This window comes from Lithobates pipiens, unplaced genomic scaffold (assembly GCF_037356315.1).
Source record: "Lithobates pipiens isolate NorthernLeopardFrog02 unplaced genomic scaffold, aLitPip1_a1.2 Scaffold_8, whole genome shotgun sequence".
In the NCBI taxonomy this organism is placed as follows: Eukaryota; Metazoa; Chordata; class Amphibia; order Anura; family Ranidae; genus Lithobates; species Lithobates pipiens.
In genome coordinates this window covers 447,553,112-447,581,089 of record NW_027507903.1, presented here as the reverse complement: position 1 = coordinate 447,581,089, position 27,978 = coordinate 447,553,112, and the positions used below count along the sequence as shown (strand labels likewise).

Sequence of the window (27,978 nt, the reverse complement as noted above, 5' to 3'; positions counted from 1 at the left end):
GGGTGGTTAGTGTGTGCAGGAGGGGGGAGCGGAGTGAATTGGGGTGGTTGGTATGAAGGAGGGGGGCACGGAGTGAATGGGGGTGGGTGGTATGTGCAGGAGGGGGCATGGAGTAAATGGGGGTGGTTGGTATGAAGGAGGGGGGCATGGAGTAAATGGGGGTGGTTGGTATGAAGGAGGGGGGCATGGAGTAAATGGGGGTGGGTGGTATGTGCAGGAGGGGGCACGGAGTAAATGGGGGTGGTTGGTATGAAGGAGGGGGGCATGGAGTAAATGGGGGTGGGTGGTATGTGCAGGAGGGGGCACGGAGTGAATGGGGGTGGGTGGTATGAAGGAGGGGGGCATGGAGTGAATGGGGGTGGGTGGTATGAAGGAGGGGGGCATGGAGTGAATGGGGGTGGGTGGTATGAAGGAGGGGGGCATGGAGTGAATGGGGGTGGGTGGTATGAAGGAGGGGACATGGAGTGAATGGGGGGTGGGTGGTATGTGCAGGAGGGGGGCATGGAGTGAATGGGGGTGGGTGGTATGTGCAGGAGGGGGATGCAGATGGGTTGAAAGTGCATGGTGTGAACAAGCCCTAATGCATTGCTCCAGCACTGCAGAGAGTGACCACTGGTATGCAGTGAGGAAGTGAAGCTAGCTGCACACACACAGCACCAGAACTGGCCTCGCACCTCCCTGCAGACATTGCTCTCACGGTCACACCGTCATCTCAACCACAGTAATAACTCCCGGAAACTTGCACAACTCCACCAACTTACCACCCTGCACCCACCATGCAGAATGAACTCGCGCTGGTTCTATCCCTCCCCGTGGGATCTCCGATCTCGGCGCTATGAGCTCTCATCGTCCCATTCAATCCCATCTCAGCACTTGTCAGCTGCAGCTCCGCCTCCTCCCTTGTTGTAAGATTGTTTCTGAAAGTGTAGGAGTACACTGAGCGGGAGTGCCACAAAGAGCTGAGAGAGGGAGAGGATAATCCATGCCCGTGCACGGCCATGTTTTTAGAAATGTGACAGGAGCCAGAGAGTTACAGGCACGGCTTTGTCTCATCCAGCCTCAGAGCCGTCTCTTAGGCAAATTAAGCAGCTGCAAGCGAGGCCCCTTTGAGCGCGAGGCCTTAGGCAACTGCCTAATTTGCCTAATTAGAGAGCCGCCTCTGCACATGAATAATAAAACCTCCTGCACTTGCAGTTGCACAGGAATAATAAAACCTCCTGCACTTGCAGTCACACATGAATAATACAACCTCCTGCACTTGCAGTCACACATGAATAATAAAACCTCCTGCACTTGCAGTCACACATGAATAATACAACCTCCTGCACTTGCAGTCACACATGAATAATAAAACCTCCTGCACTTGCAGTTGCACAGGAATAATAAAACCTCCTGCACTTGCAGTCACACATGAATAATACAACCTCCTGCACTTGCAGTCACACATGAATAATACAACCTCCTGCACTTGCAGTCACACATAAATAATAAAACCTCCTGCACTTGCAGTTGCACAGGAATAATAAAACATTCTGCACTTGCAGTCACACATGAATAATAAAGCCCCCTGCACTTGCACAGGAATAATAAAACCTCCTGCACTTGCAGTCACACATGAATAATAAAGCCCTCTGCACTTGCACAGGAATAATAAAACCTCCTGCACTTGCAGTCACACATGAATAATAAAACCTCCTGCACTTGCAGTCACACATGAATAATAAAGCCTCCTGCACTTGCACAGGAATAATATAACCTCCTGCACTTGCAGTCACACATGAATAATAAAGCCCTCTGCACTTGCACAGGAATAATAAAACCTCCTGCACTTGCAGTCACACATGAATAATAAAACCTCCTGCACTTGCAGTCACACATGAATAATAAAACCTCCTGCACTTGCAGTCACACATGAATAATAAAGCCCTCTGCACTTGCACATGAATAATAAAACCTCCTGCACTTGCAGTCACACATGAATAATACAACCTTCTGAACTTGCAGTCACACATGAATAATAAAGCCTCCTGCACTTGCACAGGAATAATATAACCTCCTGCACTTGCAGTCACACATTAATAATAAGGCCCCCTGCACTTGCAGTTGCACAGAAATATAACAAGCTCCTGCACTTGCAGTCACACAGGAATAATTAAACCTCCTGCACTTGCAGTCTGTTGTGGAAATTTTATTATGTGTGTTTTATGAATTGTCATGTGTCTTCCCCGGTCTCATTTAACCAAGGAGCGCTCTAGCAGAGTGCACTTGGATTGAATTGGAAACCAGCGGTAAAACCGTCAGTATGAAAACCTTCTCATGGGCTTGGAGACGTGTTCTCTGTGTCTGTAGGCATTTAACGGTTTGTAGGTATCAAGCACAATGCACTGGGCTTCTTGCCTTCAAATGTCTATGCACATTAGAGAAGCAGGGTCCGCATTACGAGAGAAACATATTATTATATCTCTGTGTGGCTATGCTATACCTTTTGGATACATATCTGCTTTAATAAGAGGACATTGATACCTGCCTTGTTAATATACTCGTACCGTATATTAACAACACCAGTGGCAATGTCCCCGCAGATCTTCTCAAGCCTGTAAGAACAAGTAGAATGATCTTACTAGATACTGGTGAGCAGTATTGAGTGGGCTCCATGCTGACTGGCAAGATGGTGGGTGTGGCTGAGCAGGGAGCAGTGCACATGCCTCAAGGGGATGAGGCATGTGACTTCTCCCTCTCACTTCTGTGGATGCCCTCCCCTGTGGATTTCCTGTGTAGTGTAATTTCCTGTGATGTAATTTCCTTTGTTATGTGGTATGGAGGAAGCGATTGGCTGTTGGGGCCAGGACTTCCTGTTTTGTCACTTCCTTTGTGTGTGTAAATAAAAGCCAAGAGCCTCTGCCCAGGAGTGGCAGATGAGCGATGGAGCTAAGATGGTGATTATGTCTGTTTACTGGGGAAATGTGGTCCCACCTCCTCACCAGGCGAAAAAACACCATAGGGGCTACAAGGATCCCCTTCTCACCTTGGACTAACTGGGAGAGGCTGTCTTCAATCTACCTTTTTCAAAGATACTACAGGAAGTGACCCTTTTAATTTCAAAAGAATACGGGGCATCACGACCCCCTCCTGTTTTGTTTGGCTGCCTCACACTACAAAGTACCTGAAGCCTCTATACCAACCGCAGGCTCTTATATAGATCAAAGAGTGGTGCCGAAGTGAAAACCGTTTCTTATATACTTGGAAAAATACTTTCCTTTTATTTCTCTTCTCCCTCCTACACATTTCTCTTGGGGTGGACCCATGAAGAAACAAAATTGCTAAAGCTTCTGAGGAAGCGTTGCTCAGAAACGCGAAACATGTGGAGCGCCAGAACATATCTAAGATTTAGTTCTGTATTTGATATCCTGTCTATTTTATTTTCTGTATTAATGTACAAGTTGTCACTCTTTGATATATATGGAAATTAATATGGATATTGCCTAGACTATACTAACATAGACAGGATACAATAACAGTACTTGATATGTTTTTGTAATCCCCCCCCCCCTTTTTCTTTTTCAATTTTTAGTCTTTTAATAAATAATATATTTTTTGAATATATCTTTTTCCTTATTTTTTAATCTTGCCTAAAAAGTCCAATAGAACCAACACTTTTCCTTGAGGTCTTTTGTGTGAAGGTTCCTCTCTCCTCCCCCTTTCCCTGTTTCTTTGCAATTTCATGGGTTATTTAAAGATGTATTATACTGAAAAGCTGAAAGGCACGTATTAGTGCAGGTGAGATTGATTACATAAAGCAAAATCTCCACGTCAAGTCGCACAGGAATGATAAAACCTCCTGCACTTGCAGTTGCACAGGAATAATAAAATCTCCTGCACTTGCAGTTCCCCAGGCATTGTAAAACTTTTTGCGCTTTCAGTTGCACACCAATAGTAAAACAAGGGCTTATTTTTAAAGAGAACACGGGGGAACGCAGTTCTGGAACCTCCAGCACTGAATGTATGTAATGGCAAGGGGTGTGGGGTGTGCTGGAGGGTCTATTGATGCTGGCTGCTGGGAGATCTATTGTCAATGGTGGAGATCTGTTTTTGTGTGAAGGTCTGTTGTTGCTGGTGGGGGATCTTTTGTTGCTGGGGGTCTTATGTTGCTGGTAGGCATCTACTGTTAAGAAAGAGGCCTATTGTTGCTGGCTGCTGGAGGGCCTATTGATGTAGGCTGCTGGGAGATCTGTTGTTGCTGCTGGGGGGATCTTTTGTTGCTGGAGGTGGTGTTTTGTTGTGGGCAGTCCATTTCTGCTGTGTGAGTTAACTATTCTTGCTATGGGGACCTATGGGTGCTGGGGGAGTCTATTGTTGTGTGAGGGATCTATTGTTGCTGACTGAGGTAGTGGTGGAGGCAAGGGGGGATTTAGGGGGGGGGGGGGGGGGTTCCTGCACCTATTCTCTGAGAAAAAAAGCCCTAAGTAAAACCTTCTGCATTTGCACAGTTATAATAAAACCTCCAGGACATGCAGTTGTAAAACTTCCTTTGCTTTTAGATGCACACTGATAGTAAAACCTTCTGCTTTCCAAGAGCTGCACAATGGTAGTAAAACTATCTGCAATCAAAGTTGTATACTGATAGTAAACCATTCTTCACCTTTGTTTGCATACTTATCATAAAACCTTCTGCACTTGTAGATGCACAAAGATAGTAAAGTGTGAGAGAGACCCAGAAAACTTCATGAGCACACACCTCCTGTTTTAAAATGCCCCCTCTCTCAATGAAGGAGCGCAGGGGGCACAGCTGACAGCAGCACTGTCACTCTGGGATGGAGGAGAGTGTTAGATGTACAAGCAGATTTAAATACACTAACACATTGAAACCAAACTCAAGATGAGACTTTCTAATCAGTTACAGCAAACAGTTTTTTTGGGGGGGGCGGGGGGGATAATGGTTATACATGAATAAATAAAAGCTGATAAGCACCCCTTCTAGTGCTAAATGGTTTGTCTTATCCCTGTAAACTGATACATCTAGAGGCAAGCTGGATCACTAGAGGAAAATAGAAAAGAAAAGCCTAAAAAGAAAACAAATACAGTCATCCCATATAAGAATTGGTAAGCTACAATATAATAATGTTTGCTTTTGGGTTTAATACTGCTTTAATAAATACTGTACATAAATGCATTTATTACTTTTTAAAATTTTCTGCAGCTCAGACTTAAAAGTAAAATCGTTCATATTGTAAACAAAGATAAAAAAAATAAAAAAACAAACAAATGAACACTTTAAAAAAAATACATGCATTGTCCAACTCACCTAGGGGAAATATCGCACCCCTGTTGCATAAATGCTCCCAGTGAAAACCAGAGGCTATTAAATATCCCAAATTCATTCGAATGGTCTGTAGAAGGTGGCTCTCTTCCCTCCTCATATTCTTCATTGTGCCATTCATATGGGCTAAACCGACTGACTAAAAAGAGGACCACACTAACTCCAATGTAGGCAAACACTATGCACATCCAGATCTCATAGGCCAGTGGATCCAAAAAAGAGAAGACACCTGGTTTTGACTTCTGAGGCTTCTTAATCATAATGGATATACCCAAGCTCATAAAAGGTTTGGAAAAGTCAATAACTTCTTCTCGGACCAGAGTAATTGTCAATGGGGCCACCGCAAGATCCGCTCTCTGAAAGCACAGGGATAAGCACAATTAATATTTTGCAGAACCTCTTTTTTTATTGAATTGCATTTAACTAAAATGGTTATGTATTAAGTAGATCCTTAAGTAAGTACATCGTTTATAATAAGTATATTTTGGGTACAAAATACATGGCATGATTTACTAAAACTGGAGAGTGCAAAATCTGGTGTATAGTGCATGGTGGCCAATCAGCTTCTAACTTCAGCTTGTTCAATTAAGCTTTGACAAAAAAAAAAACCTGGAAGCTGATTGGTTTTTATGCAGAGCTGCACCAGATTTTGCACTCTTCAGTTTTAGTAAATCAACTCCACAATGTACAAAAAGTTGCTTTGCCAAATAAATTAGTATTGAAGCAGCGTATATTGTAAAAATATATTGTAAAAATTTATGTTTCAGAATGTAATATTTTTACTTTTTTATCTTACAAGATAGCTATACATTTTTACACAGTATTTCAGAATGTGTTTGGGAATTGTGGGCAGATTTGTGTTTTATCTGTTTCTATTACAAAATCATTATGAATTTTATGCAATATTTCAGAATGTGTTTGGGAGTTATAGGCACATTTGTTAAGGCTAATCTACTGATATATTCATAAATGAAATACATATATTTTAACGGTTTTACCTACTAAAGGATTTGTGTTTGTGTCCAATCAGTTTTAGCATTTACAAAGTACTGCTAAGGCCAGAACCACATGGGTAATCCATACCTCCCAACTGTCCCTGATTTCGAGGGACTGTCCCTGACTTGGAGCAATGTCCCTCATTCCTCCTCATTTGTCCCTCATTTTGGTCTGATCTATATAGTTGTATATAAAATTCACTTTTTATCTATCAAAAAGTGTTTTCCAGTGCTAAACCTTTCATCTGATTTCTAAATTGCTGCATTTGTAAATTCCAAAAAACAATATAAAGGAATAGTAGTGGTACAAAAAGCACCTGTGGGTTTAACCAATCTTGTTTTTATTTTGTGTACAATTCTCCTTTAAGGGGACGTGGCAAGGGGTGTGTCCTATGCCTGCATACTTTTGATGATAGGTATCCCTCATTCCCATCTCAAAAAGTTGTAAGGTATGATGATCTGACCTTCAACCTGGAACAGAACTGTAAAGAAGCAGTGGCAGACTGAAGAACTTAACCCTCTGCTCATGCAGCACACATATCCACACAGCATTGACTGAGAGTACTGGTTTTCTCCTCTAGTAGTGTAAGTGTTGCAAGTTATACAGGGGGCTGATACTAAGATGCAATTTAGATATATACACTACACTACTACTAGCATCATTAAAAACATATTTAAAGTGGCTGTAAAGACACTTTGTAATGCTAGAAAGCATCCTATGCTGCAGTGTATGTTCTTTGTAAAAAATATGCCCATTACTACCTTATTTCAGAGCGCCGCTCGGCACTCACGTGACTCCTTGTTTCTCCCTCTCCTGATCTGACAGCTACAGGGGTAGGGGTCGATAATCCCCCGCTGATGTCAGTTGGGAAGAGAGGAGGAGAGAGCCAGGGAGGGGAGCAGCAAGGGGTCGCGTGACCGCCGAGCAGCGCTCTGAAATAAGGTAGTAATCAGCATAATACAAAGAACATATACTGTAGCATAGGACGCTTTCTAACAGAGGAGATTGAGTATATTTCAGTTATTTCAGCAGCAGGGGGGGGGGCACTAGTAAGAGCTGACAGGCAGGGATGGGAGGGGGGAGAGGACAGGGGAGAAAGAACAGAGGCACGTAAACTGACTAGGGCTCAGCAGCCATGATAAACCATGGTCAGTTTAGAAGGGGGAGGGCATAGCCAGGCAGGATCAGCCAGGTATTTTAGGTGATTCCGGGGGCCAAACTACACAGCACAAACACTGTGCTGTATAACATGCTTTAAAGTAACAGGATCCAATGTTTTTGTTAGGGTTACAAACACTTTAATGATTTCTTTATTGAATACATAACTGTATTAATATGTGAGGTTTTTTCTAAACATATACAAAGAGGTACATTTAGTAAATGCAAATATTAAATACAAAAAGGCAGCTAAAAGAAGCCTACAGCTAGATCCACGATGTGCCCGCACCCTGGGGTGAGGGCTTTATTTCACCATTGTGTTCCTTTATGCTGGTTTTTCAAATTAACTAAATCTCAGGAACATTGTGCCACCCTTCAGGCTAATACACATACGCTCATGTCTACTGCCACCAAGCGGGTTATATAAAACCGAACTCTGAATATGTGTTTTTTTATGCCTGTCTGTACTTCAGCTAACTCATCTAGCTTGCTTTCATACATTAAGAACTACATTTTTTTATGCTACAATGACAGTTGCTACTAATCAAAAGCTATGTTGTAATAATAAAAACAATGGTGATATTTTTTAATTAGACCAGCCCCTAATTTTGAGCTTCATCAAATCTGTATAAATTGAGGTGAAAGCTGGCTACAACAACTGGCCTGGTTGTAAAGTTTAATGTTTGTCTAACCCCCGGTAAATTTAGCCCCCTTCACGACCAAGCCATTTTTTTGCGATACAGCACTGCAATACTTTAACTGACAATTGCATTCATGTGACATTGTACCCTAATAAAACGTGTGTCTTTTTTTCGCCACAGATAGAGCGTTCGTTTGGTGGTTTTTGATCACCTCTGCGTTTTTTATCTTTTGCGCTATAAACAAAAAAAGCCAACATTTTTGAAAAAAACAAACAAACAATATTTGTTACTTTCTGCTATAAAACATATCCAATAAAAAATCTCAAAATTAAACCTCTTCATGAATTTAGGAACATATGTAATCTGCTACATATTTATGGTAAAAAAAAAAAAAAGTCCCAATAAGTGTACATTGATTAGTTTGTGCAAAAGTTATAGTGTCTACAAACAATAGTTTTCATTATTTTTTTTTTTTTTTTACTAGTAATGGCAGTGATCAGGGACTTATAGCAGGACTGCAATATTGCAGCACATTCTGACACTGACACCTTTGACACTTTTTGGGGACCAGTGACACTAATACAGTGATCAGTGCTAAAAAAAATATGCACTGTCACTGTACTAATAACTCTGGCTGGGAAGGGGTTACCATCAGAGGCAATCAAATTTTTAACTGTGTGCTTAGCCAGTGTTGTATTACACTGTCTGAGGTGATTTTACTAGGGGATGAGATGGAATTTATTCCCTGCTTTGCAGGGACACAATTTCCATTTGATTCCTCCTGTCAGAACGGGGATCTGTCTTGTTTACATTGGCAGGTCACCGTTCTGCCTCTCCTCCTAATGATTGGCGGGTGCCAGAGGACATCAGTTACTATGTGCCAGCCGAACGGCTTCCACTGTGTGTACACACAGCGGAAGTGAGCCGGCGGTGGCACGCATACCTGCCCCTTACCCAGAAGTGTCAGATCACCTATATATACGTAGATGCCGCCCTGCAGCAGTAAAACTGCTATAGGGCAAACCTGAACTAGTTAAAGCAGGGGTTACTAAGGTAAATGAGACCTACCAAATTGGACTTGGTAGGCTCTAACAATGTGAAATCAATTCACAAAACTACATAAGGACATTCTCATACTTTGAATTTATTGCAAGAAACATTTCTTATCATAAAATGTAGTTTTACAAAAATAAAAATTACATTGGTGTAGAATCATTTTTCAGATGAAATGAACATTAACTACTAAAAGCTTTTGAGTTATAAACAGATATTTCATATAGTATTTTTTTTATTTATTTTTTTGTCACTCAGAATGGATCTTGTTTTCTCCTCAATAGATATGCCATAGAAAGTTTCTGCTAATAACAACCAGAAGGCAGCAGTAAAAATCACTTATATAACATGCATACAGGAAATTTACAGTGGACTTTGCATATAGAAAATATTTTGAGCCACCTTCCAAATGCTTCCTGTAGAGTAATCACTGTAGAGTCTTGGAGGAGTTCCAGCTACCCTGTTTCCCCTAAAATAAGACCTAGCGTGATTGTCGGTGTTGGCTGCAATATAAGCCCTACCACCCAAATAAGCCCTACTCTGTTTCCTCAAAAAATAAGCCCTACCCTGAAAAGAAGACCTACAAGGACTTTAACTAGGGCTTATTTGGGAGTAGGGCTTTTATTGCAGCTATCACCGACAATCACACTAGGTCTTATTTTAGGGGAAACAGGGTATGCTTTTTGGTATTTGGGATCCTCAGCTTTTTTAGGATTTTTGAGATGGCCTTTTCTTGGCTAGACAGGTGCACCGGTAGCTGGATGTAAGGTATTTTTACATTTTGGATTCAAAACTTTATTTTTCCTGCTTTCATTAAATAATTTTATCCAGGGGTGGGGCTGAAATGTCATGCAAGATCTGCTCTATATTTAAAGGAAAAAGAGTACTCTTTTGAAAAAAAAGTTCTGGCTTTAGATATATTCTAAAGAAAAAATTGAATTAAAGAACTTCAGGTGTTTCCATTAATAATCTCAATCTAATGCTGCGTACATACAATCGGAAATATGGTCGGAAAAAGTTCTGATGGTTTTCCCTATGGAATTACGACTGAATTCCGCTCCAGCTGTCTTGCCTACACACGGTCACACCAAATTCCGACCGCCAAGAACGCGGTGACGTACAACATGTACGACTAGAAAAAGGAAGTTCAATAGCCAGTAGCCAATATCTTCCGTCTCGTAGTTAAATATGAGCATGCGTGATTTTCTGCGTGTCGGAATTGCATACACACGATCGGAATTTACGATAGAAAGTTTTTCCGTCTGGAAAATTGAGAACATGCTCTCAAATTTTTGCTGGTGGGAATTCGGCCAGCTAAATTCCGATGGAGCATACACACGGTCACATTTTCCGATGAAAAGCTCTCATCGGTCTTTTGCTGGCCGAAATTCCAATCGTGTGTACGTGGCATAAGAGAGGCATGAGCTAGTTGCCTAGCTCAGGCTTCAATACCCTACGAATCATTGACTTGAAAGAAAATGCAGATTACAAACTTAGAAGGCAGATAAAAATTCTAATCAGCATGCATTTTCAAGGTTAGCACTGAATTCACCAGATCCACTCTCCCAGTCAACTAGGATTTTCAGGAGAAGTCAACAATAGCAGCCTTCACGTTTTTTTTTTCAATACAGGTTGCCTTTAAGACTTTCCAGACATTGTATCACTAAAATGATATCATTGCTAAATCTTCCAGACAGCAGTCAAAGTCTCATGCTGTTAGCAATGTTTGCAAAAAACATCAGGAATTCAAATCTTTACATAACAAACAGCTTTCTGTCAAATTTGATATTGTACGACAGGCTAATCAAAGGTCATTCTAATCAAAGGTGATAGTACATTTTGCCTCTTGGTTATCAGGGTCAGTATACAGCTTTCCGCAGTCAATACTCTCAATATTCTTATACAGAATAATATATACACATGCACATTAACTCACAGAAAATAATTCAAATTTAAGTCCATCTAGAAGTGGAAGAAGTGCATTTAAAGGGCTAGTTCACTTAAATTGGATAATTCGGTTTTAGGTGAACATTAATTAATTAAATCGTCCAGGTGATTTTATATAGGGAATTGTGTTTTGGTGATGCAGAACAAAGCAACAGATTCTCTTTAATGCCATCCGCCCAAGCTATTTAACAGATTAACCATCTAGCTAACTTATCTTCCTTTAGCTCTCGACTGCTCTGTTCAGTCACTGGGTCAAAAAAGAGTTGGCTTTGTGTAAGCTCAGAATTCCTCTGGTCAGAGCTTAAACAGGGCTGAGGATTCTGCCATGCACTATCGTGACAGCACTGGGCCAGCTCTGTAAAATGGGAAGAAGGGAAGTGAGACATGATAGAGTACATTCATTAGAAAAAAAAAAGGAGAAAGCCACTATTCAATCTTTTTGCTAACTTAAAGAGGAAGTAAACCCTGATGGGTTTACTTCCTCTTTCATTCCCTGCAAAGGTAAAGCATAATGGACTAATATGCATCGCATAGTAGTCCATTATGTGTCACTTACCTGTCACAGGAGCCAGCGAAGTCACCGCTGTCCCCTGTAGTACGGCGCATCCATCTTCTCGGTAGGTCTCACCGCTCCGCTGCTGTCATTCAGCGAAGCCGTGATGACGTCACTCCTGCGCATGCGCAGGGAGCCGCCACTCGTGGCATATCGCCGCTGACCGCTCAGTGCTCCTGCGCGCCGCTATCTACGGTGCATGCGCCATAGACAGCGGTGCCTGTCTTTCAGCAAATATCTCCTAAACCGTGTAGGTTTAGGAGATATTTCTTGGACCTACAAGTAAGCCTTAATCTAGGCTTACCTGTAGGTCAAAGTTGGTTGTAAGGGTTTACAACCACTTTAATTTGGCTTTAATGAGGACACTGCTGGCAACAAAAATCTTGACAATGGTTGAATATTTGTGTTAATTGCTGCCATCGTCTCTGTTCGGGAGAATTTCTCCCTTATACTTTTTGGTTGACATCCATAAAATAGACTTGAAGTCAGATGACATCTCCCAAACAAGAGCAAAGACAGCAATAAAGAGTTGAAAGTCCTAAACCTTCACTCTGAAACCAAAAACTATTTTGGCTGGAGTTGGACTTTAAAGCCCAACCTCTAAAAATTTGTATTTTTTTACTGTTCCCCGGAGCATGAAAAAAAAGCTCTGGCTGCAATACTAACAGCCCAGAGCAGTCCCCCAAAACAATATTTTTTTGTTTGCCACAATATGTCTCCAATGAGGAAATACTGAGAGTGCAGGACATCACAGTCCCCCACTCTGCACTTACATTGTATTGATGGAGAGAGTAAGAGAGTGGTTCTGAGGTCATCTTGGTGAGGGGGGTCATGGAGCCTGGGGGTTGGGCTTTAAAGCAGACCTTGCCTGAAAATGCAAAGTTTTCTTATGTTGAGGCCCATCACCCACTGAATGAAAATATGCTCAGTGAAATCTACAATCCACATTGCTTCCATTAATGATGGCATCACTGTGATTTCTAGTGCAATTCTGTGAAAGCTAAGGATTCCAAATCCCATGGGAATGCACATCTTCACAGTGCTGCGGCATCTTCTTGTGATATTTGGGAACCCTTGTTTTCCCAGGATCCTATGGTAAATTCAATTGACATCATTGGTGCCTACAAGAAGCAGCAAGAAGCTGGAGTGTAACGATTTTTACTGGGTACAGTCAACCTCTGACCTCTATAAACTCTCAGAAATTTTAGCAGGTGGATTACCTCAAATGTTCTAGATAATTAACCTTACTTCAAAAGTGTTATGCTCAAAAACAATAGTTTGACATGGCATGTTTTTGTTTCTACACATTTTCCCAGCAAGAAGACAGATGGCATTACTAGTTATTATTGGTCATCTAAATCTTAGTGAGATAAAATGTGGCCAGAGCGGAGTCCAAAGTCAAGATGTCTGGGAAGAGATTTCCCTATTGCATCCTAATGCCGCGCACACACGATCGAATTGTCCGGCGGACTTGGTCCGGCAAACAATCCGCCGGACTTTATAACGAATGGACTTGGCCACACACGGACACTCCGAAAGTCCGGCGATTTCTAAAGTGATGACGTACAGCACGTAGAAAAACAATTAGAAAAAGTAAGTTCAAGGAAGTTCAATAGTTAGTAGCCAATAGCATCCTTCTCGAACTTGCTTCAGAGCATGTGTCATTCTTAGTCCGCCGGACTAGCACACTGACGAACGGATTGTCCGCTGAAAGCCAAGTCCGGTGGACACATTTTGAGTCAAAACTACTTTCTAAGTCCGCCGGACTTTTACGATGAAAAAGTCAGCTGGAGCCCACACACACGATCGAATTGTCCGGCGTACTGTGGTCCGGCGGACTAAGTCTTGTAAATAAGTCTTCATTTACAAAATATTTATTGATTTTGATATGAAAATGAACAAGAAAGGGAGTAAAAGGAAGCTTCATTATTTGTAGGCAACAAAGACACAATCTCTGGACAATCCAGAAACATTATTACAAGTTAGCAATAAGAGATATTTTCATTCAAACTTATGACTATAGAGGCTATCTATATTTATTCTTTAAAGTGGTTGTAAACCCTTACAAACCACTTTGACCTACAGGTAAGCCTAGATTAAGGCATACCTGTAGGTCCAAGAAATATCTCCTAAACCTATACGGTTTAGGAGATATTTGCCCGAAGACAGGTACCGCTTTCTACGGCACATGCGCCGTAGACAGCGGCGCGCAGGCGCACTGAGCGCGGCATTTCCAACAACGGAGCTGCCGCGCATGTCGGCTCCCGTGCGCATTCGTGGGAGTGACGTCATCGCGGCTCCACCGAATGACAGCGGCGGAGCTGCGAGACCCCACCGAAAAGATGGATGCGCCGGACTACAGGGGACAGCGGTGACATCGCTGGCTCCTGTGTCAGGTAAGTGACACATAATGGGCTACTATGCGATGCATAGTAGTCCATTATGCTTTGCCTTTGCAGGGAATGAAAGAGGAAGTAAACCCATCAGGGTTTACTTCCTCTTTAAAGAACAATAACCTTATCATGGTTAAAGCAGTTAAATATTCCTTAGCTTCAAAAGCCACCTCCTGTCATGTTCATTGTATTCCACATCCCACAAATTAACTTGTTTAAATGTTGGGATTACAACAGCCCCTAATGTACTTCCGGACTGCTCTAAGGTAAGTGGTGCAGGTCTCATAGGCCTCTGCTCCTGGCCATTCACAAAACACAGAGCCCTAGGTTTTGAATGGCCAGGGGGAGGAGGAAGGACATGACCCCAGCAACCTCAGTTGAGTTGTGAGAAGATTTTGCTCACATCCTGTCAAGATGATGGATGTCAGACTGAATAGGAAATGAGAGGAAATCCCAATGGGGGCAAAAACAGCATTAAAAGCATGACAAAACAAATTTATGGGACACAGACTGCATTTAAAAGCTGACAGAGCTATGACGGAGCTATGACGTAGGAGACAGGCATCCATCTGAGCGTCCGTCCGAGCCTCCTGATGCCCTCGCTAGCTCTACCTCCCTCTGCCACGCACCTCTTCACAGCCCCATAGCCTGAACTGCACGCTCCCGAGTTGCGCCCGAACCTTCCGGACATTGCGGTTCCAGGGAACGAGATCCGGCCCTGCCAAACCTAGCTGCAGCCCGCGCTAGTGGAACGGTTGCCCAGGAGTACAGCGGCGGAGCACCGTAAGACGCCGACACATGGCGGGACGGGACCTGAGCTGCATACCCTGAAGGGGGGTGAGGATCCCTGCTAGAACATACCGGAGCACAGGGTGAGGCTGTCTGACACAAGTCCCTACAGACCCGGTAGAGCGGTAAGGCAAGCAGTGGGACGAGGATGTGGGGGAGTTTCTGCTGGAGTGTCTGCTGGATCGGTGAGAGGCAAGGATATAGACACTATGCTAGATAAGGGGGTATACCCCTAGGTAAACTGGAGCCTACCCTATCTCCTCTCTTTCTGTGCCTAAGGAATAAACTGTCCTGACAGAATCCCATATGGAATGATTGTTTGATCTGGCTCTAGATGGTATTGCTGCCAGGGGAGAGAAAAGGAAAAGATATTGTTACCTAAAGGGGGTTCTCTCTGTACACCCCTCCCCCCCTGGTTATAAGGGACAGTTTTTTATGTATACAATCAGCTATATAAAATCTGCAGGAGGAAACCTGTTATGCTATTAATAACAGTTGCTGGAGGAATCTAAACGCAGCTGTAATAGCCCCTGCTGCTGACAAGAGGATTTGCACTTTCCTGAGTTTTTTTTGGAGGATACCCCGGAAACATATTCTATGGTTTAGAGAATCTACGATATGGACATATCCAATGGATACTGTTAATTACTAGACGTGCCCAATATAGAAAAGTGGAAGCAGCGGAAAAGATAATAAATCTTGTTTTCCATCAAACGGCCTTCTTGAAAGAAAGAAGGGAAAGAAAATAAATAATTTTTTTTTTCTTTTTGTTTTGGGGTCACTGGGAATTGAACAACGCTCGAGACATCAGGATTGAGGGGTTATTGGTTATTGAGTAATAACCCCTCCCCCCCCCCCTTTTTTTTTTTTTTTTTGTGGACATTTTGGTTGATGAAATTTAATCGGTACTGATCACCACCAAACGAATGTAATAATATTGTGATTGATGTTTTTTGGTTAGGTGGGTCTATTGAAGGGGAGGTATATAAAGTGGTTGTAAAGAATTATATCGATATCTTGTCATAGTGGGAAGGGAGTCAAGCTTTGATAGCCGTGCCAGGATGAGAGGGAAAGCAGGCAAGACAAACAAACAAATAACCCCTGCCGCAAGTCCGGTCGGAATTCAAAAATATATGGCCGCGAACATTAGTATAAGGGCAGGTGAAGAGGCTGGCAGCCCCAGGATGGAAAAATTGCTCCGCTCGGGCCCAAGTAGACAGAAGGGAGAAGACAGTAGAGGGACAAAAACCCCGGTTATTAAGCCAACTGAAAAAAAAAAATAGTGCAAACTCTCAAAGTGGGGATAGTAGTCAGAATGAAGCTCAAGGAAGGGAGGGGTCAGAACATCTGGGGGTAGGAGAAAGGGGTCTAGACAGACAAGGGGAAACCCCCCAGTCTCCACAGATTAGGGAGATGCTCTCAGAGATGTTCATGAGAATGGAGGTCTCTCTAAGGGCAGATATCGCAACTATAAGGGAGGACATAGGCTTGGTCTTGGGGAGAGAAGAGGAGGTGGAAAACAAAATAGAGGCCCAGGAGCACAGAATAGATGGAATCCTAGAACAGGTAACAGCTCTCCGTAGGGGAAATAGAATAATTAGATATAAATTAGAAGATCAGGAGAATAGAAGCAGAAGAAAGAACCTACGAATAAAAGGTCTCCCTGAGACAATTAGCGCATCTACCCTTGGAGAGATAGCCCAACAGATCTTCAACCCCCTATTAGACAGAGAAGCCACAGCCCCATTAAAGTTAGATAGAATACACAGGATGACACGACCTTTTGGAATTAGATCAGAAACCCCCCGAGATGTCATAGCAAGATTTCATCACGTAGCAGAAAAAATGCAGGTAATGAGAAAAATTAGAACACAGCCAGGGGTGACCTACGGGGACGTGGAACTGCAGATCTATTCCGACTTAGCGGGAGAGACGCTTGGAAGAAGGAGAAGATTGAAACCACTAACGGAACTACTGAGAGCAGCCGATATCCCATATCAATGGGGATTTCCGGCATGCCTCATAGGGAAAAAAAGACGGACGATCTGCGGTTCTACGCTTCCCGGAGGATCTCCGAGAATTCTGCGAACAGCTAGGAATACACCCTACTCCACAGATAGAATGGGATAGTGAAGAGGACCTAGGAGGAGCAGGGAGTATGACCCAAAGAAATAAGAGACAGGATAGACCGAGCGATTGGAGACGAAAGAATCCAATTACCTGAAGCTGAGACGAATTAGAAAGGGGGGCTAAAAGGGGAAGGGGGGGGGAGGAGAGGGAGGGGGCTGGGGGAGTCTCGGACGGACATGGGGGTGAACCCCAGGGATACTATGGGGGAGAGGAGACCACTGATATTGGCCTTCCAGCCCCATAGGTTTAACAAGAAAAGGGGAGTCCTACCCAGTCTTAAGAGACGTTTTGTTATAGGACAGGGGGGGGGGCGAGGGGTGGGAGGGAGGTTTGGGTTGTGTGGGGTTTTTTTATGGGCTCTCACTCGGTCCCCCTATAGGGGCAGCAGGTATGGTCCCCAACGGGTTCACTAGACGCTCCAATAAAAGAGGGGAAATCCCCACTGGAAGAGAGGTATGGGGATAGTTAATGTTATTACTTATAATGTAAGGGGCTTAAATACAAAAAGGAAAAGATACAGAATAAACGATGAGCTGCAGCACATGGAAGCAAATATAGTATGTCTCCAGGAGACGCATATAACTTGCACCTCTGGGGTCAGAATGAATTCGAATGATTTCCCGATATGGATTTATGGGGATTCCCCATCCTCACACTCCAGAGGGGTTGCAATAGGTTTTAGTAAAACAACGAGGTTTAATCTAGAGGAGCGACTGGTGGACCCGGAGGGACGATACCTGTGCTTAAAGGGAATGCTGTTTAACCTTAAATGCACAATCGTAAATATTTATGCCCCAAATGAGAATGCGGAAGTATTTCTAAGGAAAACATTGAATAAAATAGAGGATTTCAAAGAGGGGAAATTAATTCTTGCTGGAGATTTTAACTGGAGTATAAACCCAAAAATTGATACCTCAACGGGAGGACCCAGGACATCGGTATATAAGCAGAGAAAGTTTTTAAGGGCTCTGGCTCTATATCAGCTACAGGATACCTGGAGAGTACTTCATCCAAAGGATAGGGATTATACATGCTTCTCCTCGGTCCATGGTTCCTTCTCTCGCATAGATTATATTTTCTTGGAACACTCATTCCTGAAAGCACTTAAGAAGGCGGAAATAAAAATTAGAACTGTGTCAGATCATGCGCCAGTTATGATTAAGTTGGAGATAGGGGAGGATCATGGACCGAGGGGGATTTGGAGATTGAATGAATCTCTGTTACAGGATAAGGACTCTGTAAGTAGGGTGGAGAGGGAGATGGAACAATTTTTTAGATTAAATGATACACCTGGAATCTCCAGCCCCATATTGTGGGAAACGCACAAAGTGGTAATGAGAGGTGTATTAATAGGGATTGGAGCGGGGAAAAAGAGAGAGAGAGAGAGGAGGAAAACCCTACTGTATGAAGAAATCCAGAGACTGGAGATGGGTAGTAGACCAAGGGGACTCTATGACACTCAGGACTTAGTAATAAAAAAAAGAGAATTAGAAGACTACCTAGAGCAGGACAGGATGGCCGCCTATTATATTTTGGGAACAGAGAGGTATCAATGGGGAAACAAAACCGGTAAATGGCTGGCCAGGAGAGTGAAGGATAAGAAAAGTAGAACTTTTATCCCAAGGGTAAGAAATGAGGCAGGGGACATACAAAATATGCCGGAGGATATTGTAAATACGTTTTATACATATTATAAGGCCCTATACAATATTCAACAGGATAGCTCAGAGAACAGAGGCCGAGATGCAATAAAGGACTATTTGAAAGGGATAGAGATCCCCAGGGCTAAACAAATAGAAATGGAAGCATTAGAAGCCCCGATATCAAAGCTGGAAGTTGAATGGGCTATCAAAAATACAGCTAAGGGAGGATGCCCCGGGCCAGATGGTTTCCCGATCTCATACTATAAGGAATTCCAAAAACAGCTGGTTCCAAAATTATGCGAGTATTTCAACGCAGTGGGGAGGGATGGAAAATTTCGAGAAGAGACATTACTGGCACATGTGGTCTTGATCTTGAAAGAGGCAAAGGACCCACTTGCAGTGGAAAGCTACAGGCCAATTTCCTTGCTAAACTCAGATATTAAACTTTTTGCAAAGATTATCTCTGAACGACTAAGACCTCATGTGCCAGAGTGGGTACAGCAGGATCAGGTTGGATTTATCCAAGGGAGAGAAGGGCGGGATAACGCATTAAAGACTATTATGTTAAGCCAGGAATCCATAAGGCAGAAGACCCCCACCATACTCATGTCTATAGATGCTGAAAAGGCATTTGACAGGGTCAGCTGGGGGTTCTTATTCGAAGTGTTGGAGCGATATGGATTAGGGGAGAGGATGAGAGGGTGGATTGAAGCTCTGTATACCAAGCCTAAAGCTAAAATAAGAATAAACGGGGCCCTGTCCTGCCCCCTTGAATTGTGCAACGGGACAAGACAGGGGTGCCCGCTCTCCCCAATATTATTTGTTCTGGCACTAGAACCTCTCCTGACGGCTATTAGGAAGAACCAAAACATCCAGGGAATACGGGTCGAAGGGAGGGAGTATCGGGTTGCTGCTTTTGCAGATGATCTTTTGCTCTATATCTCTAGCCCGGAGACCTCTATACCGGCGATTATGGAAGAAATAAAAAAATACGGGAAAGTCTCCAATTTTAGGGTTAACGCAACTAAATCTGAAATTCTAAATTTAAATATACCAGTAGAAGAGCAAAGAACCCTGCAAACCAAATACCCCTTTAGATGGTGTGGGAGGGAGTTGGCCTATTTGGGAATAAAGCTTACGGCAGGGAGAGATGACTTGTTTGAGGCTAACTACATCCCCCTACTTAATAAAATCAAACAGTATTTAGATAAGACCCAATACAAAGCTTTATCTTGGATAGGGAGAATAAACACAGTAAAAATGTTCATTCTACCAATGTTTACTTACATATGTCAAATGGTCCCCATTTTATTACCACAGGGATATTTAAATAAATTAAATATGATGATTAAAAGATTCATATGGAAAAAAAAAATGGCGAGGGTGGCCCTTAATACTTTGACAAGAAGTAAAGACAGAGGAGGATTAGCAGTGCCCGATTTCAAAAGGTATCACGAGGCTATAGTAATTTCACGAATCACAGACTGGACACATAACAAAAAAGGGAAGGATTGGGTGGAACTAGAAATTAAGTTAAGTAGAAGGGAGCTAGGGGAGATAATATGGATACCTGCAAAACATAGAGAATTGGGGACTAGCACAAATTTATTGACAAAAGGGGTATTACGAATATGGGATATAATAAATAAGAGAAACAAGTGGGAGCACAATTCACCATTTATGCCACTATTAGACACTAAAAATTTTCCACCAGGTCAAGAGGAATATGTATATTACAGTAGATGGGCTAAGAAAGATAATATTAAATTACAAGAGGTTATGGAAGGGAATAGGGTATGCACATATGAGGAAATTATAGGAAAGTGGGGCCACAAGCCTTTAGATAGGTGGAGATACTTACAACTATATTATTTTACTCAGTCTTTACCACAACCACTACGAGGACAGGAGCAACTTAGACCTCTGGAGAAGTGGATAGGGAATCCCCAATGCTTGGTAAAAAGGATCTCAAAAATATATGAAATCTTAGGGGAAGTAGAAGAACAAAAATTCCCCCCCTATATAGAAAAGTGGGAAAGTGAATTGGGACCGCTGGATAACGACCTCCATAGAAGCAGGATTATCAGACGAACGTACTCGGTTGCCAAAGACCTTCAAACTAGAGAGATGTCATATAAACTTTTAACAAGATGGTATATAACCCCACAGCAAGGAAATAAAATCTGCAGCGAGACCTCCCCAATATGCTGGAGAGGCTGTTCAGTAGTGGGTTCCTTCGCTCATATATGGTGGGAGTGCCCTAAGATACAGTTATTTTGGGAGAAGATTATAAAAGCTATCTTTGAAATAACAGGGGAAGGGATTAGAAGAGAGCCATGGGTTTGCTTATTCCATGACTCTGAAAAAGGTGAGAGAGAGTATGGGCAATCCCTGGTCCCGGACCTACTGAATTCTGCTAAGGCACTGATCCCGCGAAGATGGAGGAAATCCGACCCCCCCTCGATGAAGGAGTGGGTAGAAAGGTTAGAAAGGATACGAAACATTGAGGAGACAATGTATAAACTGGATAACTCAGAAGGGAGATATCAGTATAAATGGCGACTTTGGATACAATTCGGATCTAAAGCTGCTTGATTGTTAGTAAAGGGGGGGACCGAGTGAGGGGGGAGGGGAGGGAGGGATAAGGTAGATTATTCTTAAAGAAACGGTGTTGTATTTATTATTATGTGGAATGGTCTATGTTTGTATATTTTGAAAAACTTGAAAATAAAGAATAAATAAAAAAATAAAAGCTGACAGAGGCTCTAACTCCTCCTCATTATATAGATTTAAAAAAAAAACTATGGTTGGAGCTGAGCTTTACTTTCAAACTATTTTACTCACATAGACTCTCTTGCAATTCCCCTTGAATTTAACCAAGTGTGACCTATCGTGTTAAAAAAGGCAGAGTTTTTTTTTAAGTTAAAAGACACTTGAGATTTGATAATTCCTAATCATTTAGATTAATTAAACCAATTTCTATGTGTGCACCAAAGGGCAAGCTAAGCTTTGCAGAGATTCACAAGGAAAAGGCACTATATTACCCTTAAGGTTCACTGTCAAAGACGAGTGCTGAAATACTGCACCCACTGAGACAGAACATGTGAGAATGGGAAAGGTTACCAAAATGGCTGTAGGCCGCAACCCAGGAACCATACAGGGGTTGCCATGGTTACCAGCTCCCATCGAGGGAGGCAAAGCAAGAACATGTCCATAGCCGTAGGGGGGCAAAGAAAAAAAAAACTGTGGAGGGAAAAGGGAGGGATGTGCTGAGCAGACTTTGGGAACAGAGATAGTAATCAGTCAGGCTGTGCTGTATAAACTCCAATTCGTTGTGTAAACTGAATTAATAAATAACGAAATGAGCTTTCCTTTCCCTTCACAGTCTTCTGTTGGGAATCTGCTCATAATAAAATAAAAATTAAGCTTTAGGAGTCTGGAGAAATTAGTTTAATAGGGATAGGTATACCTAAGTAATTTACACAATTTAATACAATAAATGATCTTAGAGGGTACATGGCTTGCAGCTTCTTTTTTTTATTTTTATTTTTTTAGAGGGTTTTGATCTATTTATAAAGAGCATTATTGTATTTTCCTGTAAAAAAATATTTAACCTATTCTCTGTTGTAGGGGTACTCTTTGGTAATAATCTTTAATGCAATCTTTTAGCAGTCTGTGATATGTATATTATACAGTATGTCTACTGTTTTAACAGCAGGCAGTTAAAATTTGGTTAAAGTGGAAGTAAACCCTCCTATCGTTTTCAGCCAAGGAAGCTGCCATCTTGGCCTCTATTTAATCTTTAACTGCCATGAAGCTGCACATGTGATCAGTTATGACACCAGCCATTGGATGCTTTGACAGTTTGGTTGAGAGCACAACCAATGTGACAGTTAACATTTCCGGCATGCTGTTTTTTCAACCTGTTAGATTGATGGGTTTACTTCCGCTTTAACTAGTTTAGCCAGACTTGCAATGTAGGATGTTTTAGAGTGTAGTTTAAGCCCAAACATTTTATTCTAATTAAGGATGAAGTGGGAAAGGGGTAAAATCTCTATTAAGTTGTTATAGTTGTCTGTGCCCCCAGTGGTCTTGGGGACTTGGTGACCCCCATAACCAGTGCTTTTGAGTTGTCATCTGATAAAAAAAAAGTGTGAAAATCTTCCACGCATATATATACCTCACTGAAGGGCAAGTGTTTCAAACTATTCTCTACCCTATCCAAAATATAAGAAAAAAATCTTCAGATATTATTATTATTACACAGGGTTTATATAGCGCTAGCAGTTTGCGCATGATATGCTTAATTTATTTATTTTTTGTTATCTACGTGTGGTTCTGACTAACTATATATTTGTTTTGGGTCCACTTATACCCGGTGGCTCAGGTAGCTGAGTGGATAACATGTTTACCTTACAGTAAAGGGGTCCTGCACTTGGGACACCTTCTGCATTGAGTCTGTATTCTATCTTTGTGTACTATTTGCCCCTAATATCCATGAAACTGGCAGGTTATTTGGCATCTGAATAAACTTGCTGTTGTGAAGTATTCTTCTTCTCCATGACCAACCCTAAAAAGCTAGAGAAGAAAAAAGTAGGGTTGGACAAAACCATACCCTACCAACCCAAAAAAAGATTGATGGAGTATTTCTTAGGTAAAAACATTCCTTTTTTCTTATCTTTTAATTTCCATTTGCAATATCATATGGAATGGTTGAAAGCCCTGTCAAGTTTTTCTCCTCAACTGCGTCCCATTGGGGGATTTAACATCTTGTCCCATAGAAAATGAAGTGAGAAAATCTCTCCAAAGTGAGGGAATCCCTTTCTTAAAAAGTTGCCACTAGAACAATCGACCTCATTAGATGATTTTGCCTCTACTCCAATTATCTAAACAACTCAAAATTTTTCAATTTTCCCTCACATTCAATCCTAGTGACAGTGTTCACCAACACAAAAAAGGAGGGTGCATACCCTTATAGGGACACAGACAGCAATAAAGACCTGATGGGGATTGTATCCCTTCTTTACATCCTGAATTTTCAAAAACGTTTTGTCTTTAGACTTTAGATGCATTTCGCAGAAACAGGGGCATTGTTTCACAGGGTGCGCCTAAGTCCCTGATATCAAAAAGCAGCCAGGCCAATCAACCACAAGCAGTCATTTTTTATATTTCAGTAAAGTCTTTTGGTTGTCAGTAATGTTTTCTGTCTCAGTTTGTAAATGACAGGTTCACTTGAACACCAAAATATATTTGCCAGTTCTGCTTCCAGCAGTGATCTATAGTCTAACTTTGCCCTGACATTTATTATTATATATACACAGTACTACACTATCAATATCAATCTTGCATAAGGTGAACACACAGATGGAAGCGTTTTATCACAAGTGTCAGCAGAAGTAATAATGATGCGGAACCGTCAATGGCAAACTGCCAGGAAGACATATACCTCTGGATATGGTCAGAGTTATTGCACCATTTGATGTTAGGTGAAAGTGTATTTGGCCTCATTAACTCTGCAAATTGAACTTATGTGCCCAACTGCACTTGCAACCATAGACCTCATTATATCAATTATGGACCTACTGTTTTGTGTAATTTTGGTTGAAGGTGAGTCAGACATAAATGTATATATATACAAATGTATATAAGAATGTACAGTATAAATATATGTGCTGTAAGCTGAAAAAAGTGACAAACAAATAATCGAGTGCCACTTGGTGTGGGTGCGATTGTCAGAATAAAATGTTCCAGGTGGGGGGGATTCCTCCATCCACTTTATTTGTGTGGATGGAGGAATCTCTTATGCCGCGTACACACGACCGGACTTTCGAGCAGAAAAGATCCGACAGAATCATTCTGTCGAATATTACGATCGTGTGTGGGCTTCATTTGACTTTTTTCTTCAAAAATTCAGACGGGCCTAGAAATAGAACATGTTTCAAATCTGTTCGATAGAATCAATTTCTATCGGGAAAACCGTTTCCTCTGTATGCTGGTCCGACGGACCAAATACGACGCTAATGCAGCTATTGGCTACTGGCTATTGAACTTCCTTTTCTAGTTCCTTAGTACGTCGTCCCGTTCAAAATGAACAGACTTTGGGTAAGTCTGTTCGGTCGGAAGTCTGTCTTAACTTCGTCAAAAGTCCGTCGAAACTCCATCGGGAAAACCGTCGGACCCTTTCTGCCAGAAAGTCCGGCCGTTCGGTCAGAAGTCTGTCGTAACTTTGTCGAAAGTCCATCGAAACTCAGTCGGGAAGACCGTCGGACCTTTTCTGCCGGAAAGTCCGGTCGCGTGCACGCGGCACGGTATTAGTTCAACTTGCTGGCTACAAAAGAAACTAGGCCAGCCTAAATCTCTCTCTTAGCAGCTCAGCTCACCCTACTTCCCCATCCCAGCGTTGATTTACCAGCTCAGCTCCACTTTCTTTTCTGATCAGTTACTCAGCAGCCTTTTATCCAGCTAATCTCCGATGTGAACACAGAGCAGGTGCTCTGGAAATGGGAATAGGGTGAGCTGAGCAAGACTTGAATAACTTTAGAGCTTCAAGGATAAAATGCTGCACAGTGTGTGTGTAGCTACAGTTGCAAAAGAGGCCTTGTTTGAAGCCTATTAACTACTCGTTAGGAATTTGTAAATACCTGAATGTCAATAGTCTGAATACAAATCGACTTGAAATTGACTCTGCATTGCCAACTAGTGATGGAATTAATGTAGAGACTTTGCATATTTTGTAAATTAAATTGATGTGCACCCAAGCACTAAAAGCTCATACAACTTTCATTATATTGCAATTCCAGTTTCTTATCTAGAGCTTTTATTATAACAATAAACGATGATTCTTATTTTTCAGGCACTTTCTGTTTGGGCTTTACAACTGATTCCCAGTTGGGCTCCTGCCTTGTCACCCTGTCACATGCTGCACCCCTGATGGTGCCTACAAGAACCCATGCCAAAACATTACACAGGTAGTTCACTAGTCTCCCTCCTGTGGTCAGGATGCAAATTACTTATGACTTAATGATGGGTGTAAGTTTGCCCCTCTGTTGATTATTCATTGCTATTTAAGATGGATGTATAATGTGCTTCCCTATACACTGATGAAGTCGTGCTCCTTGGGACAGTATGCATGCCAGAGGGATTGACGTCACCAGCGGCCGTCTCCTTATGCTGACTCCATGTGGTTTTATGTTGCAGAATGCTTTTTTGCTGGCACTTAATGGAAGTGCCTTGTATGTAAGTCTGATTCTTCATTTTTATCATATTAAATACATGCCAGCAGAGAGCACTAGATATTTCTATAATCTAACAGAATTGTATCTTGATCATGTCCAGTGGTCACGCACATGATTGAAGATACAGAGACTTGGTAAAATTCAAGAACACTCCACTTATTTAAAGGGATTGTAAAGTGAATTTTTTTTTTTTTTAAATAACAAACATGTTATATTTACCTCCACTGTGCAGCTCGTTTTGCACAGAGTGGCCCCGAACCTGCTCTTCTGGGGTCCCTCGGTGGCTGTCTCGGCTCCCTCCTGCAGGTGCTTCTCACGTTCATGCGAGCTCCCTCGCATGGTGAGAAGCATCTGCGGGCGCGCTCCCGTGATACAGCCGGTGGCTATAGCCGCTCGCTGTATCACACTGCCCCGCCCCCCAGCGCACCGCGTCAGTGGATGTGATTGACAGCAGCGCGAGCCAATGGCTGCGCTGCTTTCCATCCATCCCCTCCAGCCAATCAGCGGCCAGGCTGAATGGTGGAAATGACGTCGGGGGACGAGCGTGGGACTTTTGAGGGGTGAGGTAAGTAAAACGGGGGGGCTGGGGGCGCAGGCACTGTCAGATGTTTTTTCACCTTAATGCATAGAATGCATTAAGGTGAAAAAACATTTACCTTTACAACCCCTTTAAGTTCCCTTGATTTACCAAACTCACGGAAAGTAAATGGTCAGAAAAATGCAGGTATTCACATGTATCTTGAAACCCCAAAAAACTGTTAGATTCTTATATATGTAAAAAAATATTATTAAAAATCCTGGTGTTGAGCTACAGTCTGCCTCCTTCTACCTCCCAAGCCTTACTATTGTTTCATAATGTAGCAAAGTCTTTTTTACCTCTTTTGGTCTAATGAGGACCTCCAAGGCCAAATATGGCTGACATCCTTCAATATGTGGTGGATTGTGAGGCATAGTGGGTGCAAAGATGATAAAAGTCATTGGGCGACAGACATTTCTTGGATGTAAAAGAGTTTTTATTTCTTTTGACAGTCCTTGTTATAGATTTTTGGTGGAAAGAGGGTTAGGGTCAGGATGACCTTAGATAGCTGCAAACTCAATTGGCAGACTCTGAGACTACAATAGGAGGACAGCCGTGCAGGGAAAGTCCCCAGCAAGAAGCCACATCTGCACTTGCAGGAATGCTGTCTCCTATGGTAACAGCCCTTTAACAGTTCCTAACCCAAATGTAACAGTTCTTTCAGCTGCACTACAACTGCTCCTTGTAGTTCTTCAATACTGAGCTCCCGGTCTCTCACTAGACCCTCTGATTCACTGTCTATGAATCCCTTGAGCGTCTCTAAGGTTTGCAGTGGTATCCCCTCAAATATCACCCCCACTTCTCTGCTGGGTCCTCCAGATACTTCTCAAGCTTAACTCCTGCTAATCGGCTCTGTGCCTGGCTTGACTCAGAAGGCTGCTCTGCAAGCGTCTTCTCTGCTGGTTGAGTCCCTGAATTGATCAACGCCTGAAGTTTCCCAATTCTCCACCCTGCCCTTTCGGTGAAAATATGGTCCCAGTACTTGTTTCAGTTACTCACTGTGATGCCTGGTAAAAGCAATTGTTCCCTTTGTGGCGACAGCTTCCCTTCTACCTCCGACCACTGACAGGTTCTTTGGCTGGCAGAGCTATCACTTTCGGTTGGACTGAAAGCCGCAGTCCCAACCCTGCGCTGCCCTCTTACTTATAGATAGGCCCTCACACAGCCTGGCAGTCAAATGCACACAGGATAGGCCTAATCTCCAGCCTAGCAGCCTGGGGCTGATGACACACGTCCACCCAGATGGCAGTCCGGGTGGCACAGAACATAGAACACTTGACTCCACCCAAATATATAGGCTCTCCCAGCAGGCCAAATGATTCAAGAAAACCCCTGCCCATTGACTAAGATATACCCATATGCCCATAACCTGACCTTGAGTTGTCCTTCTCAACCTAATACCTCCAAATGCCTGGCCACCTGGTGGTAGAAGAGAAAAATACAACCAGGCCAAGCTTAGGGAGAAATCAATGGATCTCTAGCAATCAACTACAGTAGCTACACCTGACAAGGAATTTGGTGAGGAGCTCCCTGACTAAACCCCAGG

The 27,978-nt window shown here is 42.5% G+C and overlaps 1 protein-coding gene across 4 annotated transcripts in view; it reads right to left on the bottom strand.

Annotated features, from left to right (window-relative positions):
- GRIA1 (glutamate ionotropic receptor AMPA type subunit 1) overlaps window positions 1-27,978 on the bottom strand; it is a 410,043-nt gene that overhangs the window by 78,299 nt on the left and 303,766 nt on the right. For all 4 annotated transcript variants that reach the window (XM_077468352.1, XM_077468351.1, XM_077468354.1 and 1 more), the window contains exon 11: window positions 5,303-5,673. In XM_077468352.1, the coding sequence (XP_077324478.1) occupies window positions 5,303-5,673 (371 nt within the window). The remainder of the gene's footprint in view (window positions 1-5,302; window positions 5,674-27,978) is intronic.